Genomic DNA, 13,333 nt, shown 5'->3' with positions numbered 1-13,333 from the left:
GAATCATCCCATGAGTAAGATGCCTTCTTCCTCCTGAATCCACTGATTCGAGTGATTTCTCCAACAAAACCATTTACAAATAAAAAAATTCCCTATAATTCTGCATAAAGATCTATAGTTGCGTCGGTTTTTCATAAAATGCACGTTCGGAACGGTCAGTGAATTCCTAGTCCAGAATCAACTGCAACAACAACAGAGCGACGTCATCATCACAGCATTACTATTAAGATCCTGTTGCAGAACACACACCCCACCAATAGACAATACTCATTAGATAACCACTGTGTCCTGCATACCTGTGTGATACTGGAAGGACTGATGGGTATTGGCCACTGTATCTCCTGATGAACACTGACGATCAAACAAACATTTTAAACCAGTACTACGTGTATTAACATGCTCATGTCTAATGCAGACAGACAGATCTGCTTGTACTTTTGTACATCATGTGAGAAGTTAAGATTAATGCAGACAGACAGATCTGCTTGTGCTTCGTACATCATGTGAGAAGTTAAGACTACCAGGAAGAATTCCAACAGGTATGAATAATGATAAATATAAGAACACCAAAGACCCTGATTTTTTTTTCATCCCAAGGTAAATACACAAGTCTGAGCCAGTCAATTCAGTGATGAATGAATTGAAACCTTCTTGTAAAGGCGTCCAATTGAGTCTTGTCTCTCTTAAAAGGGGAGGGGGGGGGGGGGGGGGGTCTTAGCTTCCAAGCTCTGCACCAAATATTCTCCAAATCTATAATTTCATATATCTTCTCAAGGTTCTCAAGACATACATCCCTAATGTCCTATACTACATATAGCATTTGGCATTCCCATTGTAAAGTTCCTAAAAATACAAACATTAGGCTTTAAAACATAAAAGAATTGGTTCTTAAGCAATGGTTTTTGAAAATATTGTGCGGGCAGGCGGTGCCTTTTTTATTTGTTTTTGGGGTGTTGTTCAAACTACTATGTAACCAAATATACAGTTGTGTAACCAAAAAAAACAATTGTATACAATCAACCAAGAAAAGGGCCTCCCTACATAAATGTATTTCTTGATGAATAAAATACTGGAATACAGTATTTGGCTACCATTGAACTTGGAATTTTTAAGGATTTTTTTTGCTTTTTTCTAAATGTAAATAAACATGAAATGTGCTGGAAACTTTATGATGATAAGGGCAGTGCCTGAGAACCAAGACTACATGTATTATTGTTTTTAGCCTTATACTCACCGCCACAAGGAAAGCAAGACATCTGATAACAAGGGGAGGTAATCCGGACAGATCTCGGCTGTTGGCCAGGAAACACTGCAGCAGAGACTGGAGATCACAGCACTCGACCCAGCTGTGGATTGGAGGTCACCGTGATGTTCTAGGTATCTAGGTATTACATCCTTGAAGGGCATGTTATAAATGTTGAGCCCTCTTACTGGTGTGTGCTATATAATCTGTGAAGGAATCTCTTACAGGCAACTTATTTTTATCACTTGATATTTTGCATGACAATTACACCAATAGAGGATGGGTGCTTAACTTTTCATTATTGTAAAGAACAGTAATTTTCTAGGGCAAACTAGGCAAATAGGAAATGTCCAAATATTACCATTTGGATTTTTTTTTAATCAAGTTTTTTCGATATGATTTAAGGTACTGCAACTATTATTGTGATACAACGAGATACGAGATGTCCAATGACAAGGATGTCATATGATGTGATGCTATCAGTTACAGTGATTGAGTATTATCATGGCGGGGGCTATCAGTTACAGTGATTGAGTATTATCACGGCGGGGGCTATCATTTACAGTGATTGAGTATTATCACGGCAGCGCTATCAGTTACAGTGATTGAGTATTATCACGGCGGGTGCTATCAGTTACAGTGATTGAGTATTATCATGGCGGGGGCTATCAGTTACAGTGATTGAGTATTATCATGGCGGGGGCTATCAGTTACAGTGATTGAGTATTATCACGGCAGAGCTATCAGTTACAGTGATTGAGTATTATCACGGCGGGGGCTATCAGTTACAGTGATTGAGTATTATCACGGCGGGGGCTATCAGTTACAGTGATTGAGTATTATCACGGCGGGGGCTATCAGTTACAGTGATTGAGTATTATCACGGCAGGGGCTATCAGTTACAGTGATTGAGTATTATCACGGCGGGGGCTATCAGTTACAGTGATTGAGTATTATCACGGCGGGGGCTATCAGTTACAGTGATTGAGTATTATCACGGCGGGGGCTATCAGTGACAGTGATTGAGTATTATCATGGCGGGGGCTATCAGTTACAGTGATTGAGTATCATCATGGCGGGGGCTATCAGTTACAGTGATTGAGTATTATCATGGCGGGGGCTATCAGTTACAGTGATTGAGTATTATCACGGCGGGGGCTATCAGTTACAGTGATTGAGTATTATCATGGCGGGGGCTATCAGTTACAGTGATTGAGTATTATCACGGCGGGGGCTATCAGTTACAGTGATTGAGTATTATCATGGCGGGGGCTATCAGTTACAGTGATTGAGTATTATCACGGCGGGGGCTATCAGTTACAGTGATTGAGTATTATCACGGCGGGGGCTATCAGTTACAGTGATTGAGTATTATCACGGCGGGGGCTATCAGTTACAGTGATTGAGTATTATCATGGCGGGGGCTATCAGTTACAGTGATTGAGTATTATCACGGCGGGGGCTATCAGTTACAGTGATTGAGTATTATCACGGCGGGGGCTATCAGTTACAGTGATTGAGTATTATCACGGCGGGGGCTATCAGTTACAGTGATTGAGTATTATCACGGCGGGGGCTATCAGTTACAGTGATTGAGTATTATCATGGCGGGGGCTATCAGTTACATTGATTGAGTATTATCACGGCGGGGGCTATCAGTTACATTGATTGAGTATTATCACGGCGGGGGCTATCAGTTACAGGGATTGAGTATTATCACGGCGGGGGCTATAAGTTACAACTCTGCATTCAAGATCACGTGATTAGGAGACGAACGTTCTGTGTTTCAATTTGAAGGTCACAAATGTAGTTTCGCTACCTATAAATTTATTTTAGAAACGAACATGCCAGAGTGAAGTGATACATTTTAGAACTGTGTGTTTGTTGTTTGTTGTTTAATGCCACACACAGCAATATTGCCGCCATATGTTATATATATCACAGCGGGGAACACCAGAAATGGGCTTCACACATGGTATCCATGTGGGGAATCGAACCCGGGTCATTGGGGCGACGAGAGAAGGCTTTAACCACTAGGCTACCCCACCGCCCACATTTACATGAACCAAGTGAACATTGTGATAAGTAGCAAAACATAATGACATAATGACACGGCTGTTACCTGTGACTGTGTAGATATGAGAAGTAGAGCATCATCAGCACGGCCCATGCTGCATCCTCACTCTGTTCTATTACCGGCAGTAGATGGCATGGATCTCCAGACTGCACTGCAGTGGAACACAAGGGAAGATTCAACATTTTTAAAAGGGAGGGGTCCGAAATATCAAAATCCTCTCTCAGTCAATTCTACTGCCTACAACGTAATATATGTGGTTTTCCAAAGGGGGTCTGGACCCCTGGACTTCCCCTCTGGATCTGCTTATGGAACACACATCGCCAATATCAAATAGTTACATTTTACAAGTTGTAGCATCAATAACTGACCAGAGCTGACTTTAATACAGATTTCAACTTTTTTTTTCTTCCTGTGCAACTTTTCATGACAGGTGCTAGTACCTTTATCAAGCAAGCCTCTACACATTGAACCACAATTTCATCAAATCCATGAATTTGAAAGTTTTGGCTTAATTATTAGACTCTACATTAGGACCATTTAAACCTGACATTATAACATTAGGGTAATGTTTGTTTGTTATTGAATGCCACACTCAGCAGTATTTCAGCTGTATGATGGCAGCCTGTGAATAATCAAGACTGAACCAGACAAGCCAGTGATTGATATTTTGAACGATGATCCATGTACCACGCTATCAACCAAGTCACCGAGTCTGACCATATGATAGGTTGGTTGCTGGGGCCCTATTCTAACCAATAATCACTATGGTGACATACATTTGATGGTGGCAACACCAGACACTAGCCAGCTGGGTAGGGCAGGATTCTGAGGGGTGATGTCCTCCAGCAGGTCTCGGTACACATTCTCTAGGAACTTGTCTATACCGTCACACGCATCTTCAGCAGCCCTAGGAAGGTTATGATAAAGATATAAGGCCACTCAGACTTCTATTTAAACTTGGTTTACAAATCCACCAACTTAAAAGAATTTACATGAGGAAAAGTTCCTAAAATTCAAAACAATGGGGTTTTCATTCTGCCAACCAGAAATATGTCAAATGTGAAAAAACCCAACTCAATTATGTCCACTATCAATATAAATAAATTATTTAAAATGCTATAGATTTTCTAATTAAAACCTGTTAAAAATTTATCTCAAAAACTTCAAAACACAACAAATTATGACAAATTGTGAGAGAAATAAACAAACAATTTGGACTTGGAATTATTTTTGTTCACCTACCGACCTGAATTTTTGGGCCAAAACCCTGTAACCTCCCCTCCTCAAAAAAAAAGTCTGGCCTAGCGCCAGAGTCCACACCACTTGCCGTAGGAGACACAACATATTTCATACAGAAAACAATCTTTGTTGCTTAACCGTCTTGGTGCCACAGGACTATACATGGTCCCTCACAATTCACACACCCTTAGTGGCATGGGGCCATATATGGTCTCGTGAACATGTCCCTTTGCCACAGTGAATCAAGATGTCAAACATTGAATGCGCAAAATCAAAATCATATCATCGCCCAAATCATTTCCACTTTACCATCATGTAACTCATATTTTATACAGTGCAACAGATTGCAAAACATGGTGAGATCAGTAAAGTGGTTACCACACTTCTTTACCTTTTTCTGCCATGTTTGAACTTCAAGCCAATGGCGGCAAAGTTTGATTATGCATCCAATTCACATACACGTAACTATTTCAGTATCAAACAGCCAATTTGATAAAGAAATCTGATCAGACTGGTCTGAAAGATTTACTTTTCCCCACTGTATATAACTATTGGCATGTCAAACAGCTGATCTAATACTGTGGTTGAATATGGACACACATGGTTCTCATTTCTAAATAATAATATTCTGATTGACTGATCTGAACTAGAACATAAATGTCCTATGTCTATCATCATTAGGACATGTACTTTACAATGATATGAATTATTGGACATCTAGATTTGAAACAAATGCGCTTGCTTGGCTTTAAACTTTATACCGTCACTTTCATCGATGGCTTGGCAGTGCCTATATACCTTTTAGATTTGCTGAATTTAGATAGCGTTGGAAAGACAATCAACTCCAGATAAATGTTACAGAATCTGGCTACACTGTGTGGAGCAACAAGAACATTGTAACCCTTTTTATACAACGTATGTTTTTCAAACTACAATGTCATCACACTGCAGCACTGAGCGGTATATGGGCCGGAGGCCTTTAGTACAATAAAAGATCTGGACAAAGCCAGCTGACAGCCAGACACCATGAGGTGCCACAATATCCCAGGTATCACATCAGGCTGTACATAATCCAGTCTGGATCAGGAAAAACCTGTGATCAATGTCATGGGCACCAAGGAGGTCATCAGGACACAATGACATGTAATAAATACACTGTCAGCCGAACCGAGCCGAGCCGAGCCGAGCCATTCAATGGTCCATTGAAAGTCACTTCAGCATAGGTGACTGGGGACCTATTTTATCCCAGAATTTCCCACTGGGAACTAAAAAAATTTCTACATTTGGTGCTTGATAATATGTCAGGTTAATTGATATTTTAATGAAATTGGTGACCTAAATCAAAACAAGAAAACAACGCTATCACTATCCTCTGCCATGGGACACATTAGAAGTTTGTTTGTTCATATAGTAGTGAACATAAACTATAAAAAAGAGTCCTATAAAGCCTAAATAAGAGATAGGCTCTAGGGTCACTTTATGTCATCAGAAAAAATGATTAAAAGTGAATTTAATACAGACAAAATGCCCCTTCTCTGGAAAAAAATAACTCAGTCTTGGTCTCTCAGATAAGCTAACTGCAGACAGTATGCACCAAGTAAAATAATATCTATTAAGAGCCTTAACTCTGTAAAAATATTTTTCGAACTCAGTCTTGACAAGTATCTCTAAGAAAAGCATGCAAACTTTCATTCATGCAACTTCAGTAGTTTCTGAAAAAAATTGTCACCACTGCACACACTATGCACAAAATAAAATAACATGGATCAAGGGCTGCAACTCTCTAACAAAATAAATAATGGGACCAATTTTTTAAAACGCAGTCTTGGCAAGTATTTTCTAGATAAGAATGCAAACTTTTATTCATGGATGTATTTGTTTTCTGATAAAACTTATCTCAACTTCACTTCGTGGCGGGGGATAATAAATTCATAACTTAACACAGAAACACATACTAAATCTCAAGGCAGGGTGGTCATTATAAGCTAAATCCAACTGGTCACAAATTACTATTGAATGGTTTCTTGGGGTTAAAATTACAAGTCATTAAGTCTCATTGCTAGTCTTGGACCAGCAGACTAGTAGACAGGTAAAAAACCTGTAGGGCAACATTAAGGATATTCTAATCAGAGCTTTACCTATATTTGACAACCGGAGCTTGAATGATGACTCCCGACTGTGTGAACATGAGAGACATTTGGGTCATGCCACGCCCCGTCTGGGAATACAGCTCATTCATACAGGTCAGGACGGTCTTCAGGGCAGGGGGACATTCTTCAGACTGAAACACTGACTGAAAATGGACAGATGTGTTTCATATTGTTAGGAAGCATCACAGAATCTTTTCCATATTCAGAGAATACCCAACAAACTATGATGAATGACAGATTATCTGTCCCATGTGAAAGAATGGCGTTTAAACCGAGCCTTTGGCAAGGGACTTACAGCATTCATTCAGGAGGGAGAGAAAATCTGTAATTCTGAGTTCCAAGTATTGACATTTTAAGAGAAAAAATAGAGAACAAGCATATGTAATGTCCAACTTCTGTGAAGGCAGGCTCTTGCTTCTTGCTCAGATGACATCATGAACAATGGATGACATCATATCCTATTTGTCTGAACAATGAAGCACTGTGACATCATATTGACCAATCAGCAATGAGAATCAATAAAATACACAAGTGCAAATATGGGAAAGTTATTTCACGTTATTAGATGATTCATCATTATAACGCATGCACGCACACACACACACACACACACACACACACACACACACACACACACACACATGTAATAATCTTGAACACAAGATTAAACCCCATTTCATGACACCAACTCCACACAGTGTCTACATACTTGTGCTGATAGACAGTGGTAGTCTGTGCAACAACATTTAAGTTAAGTAGCTAACCTTGTCTTTACTTTTAGTAGATCTTAGTGCTGCTGTTAGAACAGTAACCAGGTGAGTGAGTGAGTGAGCGTGGTTTTACGCCACTTTTAGCAATATTCCTGCAAAATCATGGTGGGGGACACCAGATATTGGTTTCACACATTGTACCCATGTCGGGAATAAAACCCGAGCGAACGAGCAAACGCTTTAACAACTAGGCTACCCAACTGCTCGTTATCAGTCAAGCTTCCTAGACAGAAGATAAAAATGACAAGACTGTCATCAAACTAATTGGAGTCTGTCACACAGAAAATTATTATTCTCTTGCTGTCATGCTATAGCTCTAAATAAAGAAAGTCTAGATATTTCACAGGTTCAGGGCTCTTTTTCAGTTTAAAGGTAGCTGCTTGTTTTGATCAAAATTATATATATTCGGAAACTAAGCATTAGTCTAAACTCGTGGCTGAACTCGCAGACTGCAGTGGGTAGAGCATCTGTCTCACCTGTATGTATGGTGCTAGATGTCTCTCTGCAGCTGACACCAGGAGCGAGAGAGTGCCCTCCACATTCATCCACTGTCTCTCCTCCATCTCACTGGAGGACCTGAGTACACTCTCCCCGTACACTCTGAAACATGCAGACAGATACCGGTAGTCGGTTGTTGGATGGAAGGACATGTTTGAAAACACTTACACTTGTCACATGTCACTTATTTTCAACATGCATTTTTGGTTGTCATGAAGTTACTAATGGCAAAAAATATTTCTCCTTTTGTTATTAGTTATTTTTTTGGTCAGTATGGTGCAAAATAAGGAACTCCCCATTGTGATGCACAAACCTAGTCCAATGGGACCAAGTGCATTCAGAAAGATACATTGTGATATCGTGACTTGAGTTGGAAGTTTTATACAGTGATTCTTTCAGTCACTAAGTGAGAAAAACGTGACTGTTGCAAGTGTTGATGATTTTGCAGTTTAATGTTGAGGGCAAGGCTTCCCTCAAGTGCAAAAAAGAAGACAATGTGTTGGAGATGAACCACAGCTTTTAGGATAATAAATAAAACAGACAAAATGATAAAAACAAACATTCTATTTACTATATATTTTCAGTTGTCATTTTCACTTGTCTCATTTCATCATAGGATAAAGAATATCTCTACCCACCTACAGCATACAGTGATGAGATCTGTGAAGGCAACCAGAAGGTTCTGCCAGTCCACCTGTTGGCCCATCCGTGTCTGTGTGTGTCTGCCATGACACAGCGAGGTGTGGAGGTCCGTCATCTGACAGCAGGCCACCTTCAGCAGGTCCTCTACGACCTCACATCGATACACCCACGGCAGGTACTGCTTGCTGCAGACACAGGGAACTAACATCAGTGACGAGACTAGAACCTTCAGCAGGTCCTCTACGACCTCACATCGATACACCCACGGCAGGTACTGCTTGCTGCAGACACAGGGAACTAACATCAGTGACGAGACTACACCTTCAGCAGGTCCTCTACGACCTCACATCGATACACCCACGGCAGGTACTGCTTGCTGCAGACACAGGGAACTAACATCAGTGACGAGGCTACACATTCAGTGTCATTCACTTGGGAGGTAGTCTCTCTCTTACAGACCTTAAAGGATAAAACGATCACCCCCATTCCATTCTAATCCCCTTCCTCAGCACCAGAAGCCTAAACTCATCCCCGTTCAGCTCTGATTTAAGAGATCTCAAGGCTCTTAACATTTGAGGGTTCCTTGATAGAATTATTTTAATCAACTTTATCCATATCCTGGACTATATGCTAGTCTACATGGAAGACTACAACCTTACAATCACCGGGGGGACTACAACCTTACAATCAGAGAGAGAGAGATTACAACCACAACCATACTAATGTGTCATACTAATGTGACATACCAATGTGTCATACCAATGTGTCATACTAATGTGTCATACTAATGTGTCATACTAATGTGTCATACCAATGTACCATACATATGAGCCATACTACTGTGACATACTAATGTGACATACCAATGTACCATACATGTGAGCCGTACTAATGTGACATACTAATGTGTCATACTAATGTGTCACTAATGTGCCATACTAATGTGTCATACTAATGTGTCATACTAAGGGCAGTCTTACAATCAGTTGTGAGATTACAACCTAGGGAGAACCTTTATGAAGTATTCGATCAAGTCTATACTGATGGGTATTCCCTGCAAACAATATGCTTGCTAGATGACACAATCATGATAATTAACTGATGTTCCCCACATATAAATAATAACATTTGAAAGGACAGCATTTACCCCAACTGAAAAAAAGACTCACAGTGTTACCTGACAAGAGGCCTAGCAGCTGTTAGAGCCTGGAGAAACACTGCTGGGTGGGACTGAGCCAGTGCCTGCCTCACCAGGTGGACACACTGTTTCACCGACGTCACGTTCACAAACAGGGGGATGCCCGGGGGCTGCCTGCAACGAAGACCACTTCAGGCTCAGAACATTTGGGCAGACATGCTGCAATCGCCATCCATGGCACCCACTTTGGGAATCAGCCTGCTGTCTTATTTTCAAGGCCATGTAATTCTCAAGGAAATTACAAAGAATCAGACAGTGGTGGTTCCATTTAAAAAGGTCATTTGTCTCTGAAAGACCTGATAGCATTACCAACAACAGGCATGAAGTATACTCACATGGAAATGTAATTTGAAAAGTAAATTCTGGATGGTAGTTAGGAGATAGTGTCCCTGACATCTAAAGCTTTGTAATTCTCCAGAATCCCCTGACAAATACTGATTATGACCCTTGGTTTGTCAACACCATACTTGTACTCATGGTTTTCACCAAAATGGACATTGCATCACTTTGGGTTTTATCCCCCATTCAGCTCACCCCATATTTTCATGCCTAATTTAAATATGCACTTGATTGTAATGCACACATTCCATTTTGGTTTGTCATGTGGACAATGCAGTCAGAAACTGGTAGCTGAAAAACTGTTCAAAGCATCATACAGAGCTACTACACCAGGTTTCAAACAATATCATCCTAATAAACAGAATGATATCAGATACTGTAAATCTGGAAATTAATGCATCTCCAAATTAATATGACTGCTGACCCCGAGCCTCCCTAACCCTATCACCTGTGGAATGATGCATTATCCTCACCTTAATCCAATCAAACAGCAAATAGCACCGCTTATTAGCACTGAGTAAAGCACTTCCATAATAACAATAAACAGTGTTTTACTAACAACAACACACAATTTATATGTTTATTCTGTTGTCTGGCATTAAGGAAGTTCAAATGCAATAAAGTAATTAAACCAACAACAGTGCACTGATTGGTATGTGAAGAAGGTGTCAACAAGCTTGACACGAGTGGGTAGAACTCTTGACCCCAGCAGTGATAACTCACCGGATGCCTTTTGTGTAATTCCTATTCTTTGACTGACATTGTTTATATACTTATTACAACTGCTGCTCAATAAACCGTGTTTGTGTTTATATTCAAGTTGTTTTTCCGCTATCCAAAGTGTGCAGTGAGGCCATCTTATTGTTGGATAGTCATTTGGAGACATATATGCGAAGTTAAGTAATGCGAGCAAAGACCACTTGCAATTTTTGCATTTAATTCACACTCGCATTGATTTTAAGATTTACAGTATATTACAGGTCTGTGCGGAGAATATTCACCGGTGCAATATGTTTGCCAGTAGACAGAAGCCCTTCTCCATAAGCCGATAGTTCTTCACATCCATCACAACACACAGGGAACGCAGGATCGACTCAACCCCTGGAACCAATACTCATATCAACAAATCTGACAAGAATTACACAAAATGTACAATATCAAACAATGTTACTCTAACTAATGTTATATTTGGGATAACACTTTATTAGTATAACATTAGTTACATTTGACCACTTTCTAAATGGCATTGTGTATTCATAGCTTTCGGCCATGGGAGCCGTGCCAATTTACACTTGTCAGGGGGGTACTCAAAGTACGTGATCTAGACTACCAGTTGTCGGACTTTCATTTTTGTGGAAGGCTCGGTGGCTGAGTGGGTTAGATCGCTGACTTTGTGTGCCGGCGATTTGGTGCCTCACCCTGGCAGGTGTGGGTTCGAATCCTGCACGGGACTCAACCCAAAAAAGTACTAGAATCTGTACTTCACTAAGAAAGTGTTATCCCAAATATAACATTAGTTACATTTGACCACTTTCTAAATGGCATTGTGTATTCAATGTTACTCTAGTTTCCATAATTTGACACTTTGTTTGTTTCTTGTTTAACACTGCACTCAGCAATATTCCAGCTATATGATGGCGGTCTGTAATTAATCGAGTCTGGACCAGACGATCCAGTGATTGACATCATGAGCATTGATCCACGCAATTTGGATATGATGACATGCATCAACCCAGTCAGCGAGCCTGACCACCCGATCCCGTTAGTCGCCTCTTATGACAAGCTTAGTCGTCTTTGGTTTGCACAATGAACAGGGCAGACACATGGGTAAGTACCCTGTTGAACTTTGTTTAGTTCGACTGCAGTTTACTGTTCAGTTAATATATATCTCTCTTTTGAAAAATGAATTTAAAAAACAAAACAAGTTGACAAAATCAGTGCCATATCATAATGTTGAATCTATTCTTTTGACAGTTATACATAAAATATGTATACTACATCAGCTTATAGTTTTGTTCAAAGAACACCTACAATATCAAGCTGGTTGAAATAGTGATACAGATATACAAATGTGAAACTGACCGTAGACTGCATGGCAGCGTGTGAAGAATTGTTCATAATCTGTGAGCAGATGAAGGCACTGGTACACAGAACTGAAAGGAAACAAAGTAGTACCATGTGACTCAAAATAAAAGCATTAAAGAAATTTATGATAGCTGTAACTTGGGAACAGTCTTTAGAAAATACAAATGTAAATCCGGGATTCAAACCCACACTCTCAGAGTGAGGCACCAAATCGCCAGCACACAAAGTCAGCGATCTAACCCAGCCACTGAGGCTTCCACAAAAATGAAAGTCTGACAACTGGTAGTCTAGATCACATACTTTGTGTACCCCTTTGACAAGTGTAAATTGGCCCAGCTCCCATGGCCGAAAGCTATGAATACACAATGCCATTTAGAAAGTGGTCAATGTAACAAATGTTATATTTAAGATAACATTTTCATAGTAAAGTAGAAATTCTAGTCCCATCCGGAATTCGAACCCACACTCTGAGAGTGAGGCACCTAATAGCCAGCACACAGTCAGCGATCTCACCCACTCAGTCACCGAGGCTTCCACTGAGAGTATGGTTCTGTCTCCCAGAAGTGATCAAAGAAATTGTAAAATTAATTGTTAAGGACATGTTGAATATAAGAGTGAGTGAGTTGGTCAGTGTTGCTTAAAAGCACATTCAGCCATATTCCATGTATATCCTGGTGACCTGTAGTCAAGGCCAGACAAACCAGTCGTGGATGTTATGAGCACTCTCCCAAGCTGTTTGGGTATGACAACAAGAAATCATGGAAGTCGGTGAGCCTGACCACCCGATCCCGTTAGTCGCCTCTTACGACAAGCATGGGTTGCTGAAGCCCCCCCTCCTCCCCGGATCAATCACGGAAGTCAGCGTGTGCAACCACCCAGTCCAATAAAGTCCCCTCTTACTTCAGGAATTAGAGTGCTGGTGACCTGTTAGAACCTGGGCCCCAACAGGGGGAAAGTTGGAGATAACTACCAGATACAGTGATCCCTCACTACAACGCTACCTTTGGGGTCCAAATAATCGATGATCGGAGGTTTAACTGAGATGGAGTTGTAGGGGGTATATGACCAACAAAAGAAAAGCTGATAATGTTT

General features: G+C 40.5%; 1 protein-coding gene across 1 annotated transcript; it reads right to left on the bottom strand.

Moving 5' to 3' along the window:
- Positions 1-270: 270 nt before the first annotated feature.
- On the bottom strand, positions 271-11,222 carry LOC139468426 (uncharacterized). The gene is made up of 9 exons (XM_071250384.1): positions 11,158-11,222; positions 9,797-9,931; positions 8,616-8,804; positions 7,956-8,079; positions 6,698-6,852; positions 4,097-4,227; positions 3,366-3,471; positions 1,235-1,346; positions 271-351 (listed from the first exon to the last, which is right to left on the bottom strand). The coding sequence occupies exons 1-9, from the start codon at positions 11,220-11,222 to the stop codon at positions 271-273; spliced, it is 1,098 nt and encodes a 365-aa protein (XP_071106485.1).
- Positions 11,223-13,333: the final 2,111 nt, after the last annotated feature.

Source organism: Haliotis cracherodii, unplaced genomic scaffold, assembly GCF_022045235.1.
Source record: "Haliotis cracherodii isolate W230 unplaced genomic scaffold, xgHalCrac1.p SCAF_2, whole genome shotgun sequence".
Taxonomy (NCBI): domain Eukaryota; kingdom Metazoa; phylum Mollusca; class Gastropoda; order Lepetellida; family Haliotidae; genus Haliotis; species Haliotis cracherodii.
This window is presented reverse-complemented; position numbering and strand designations above follow the sequence as displayed.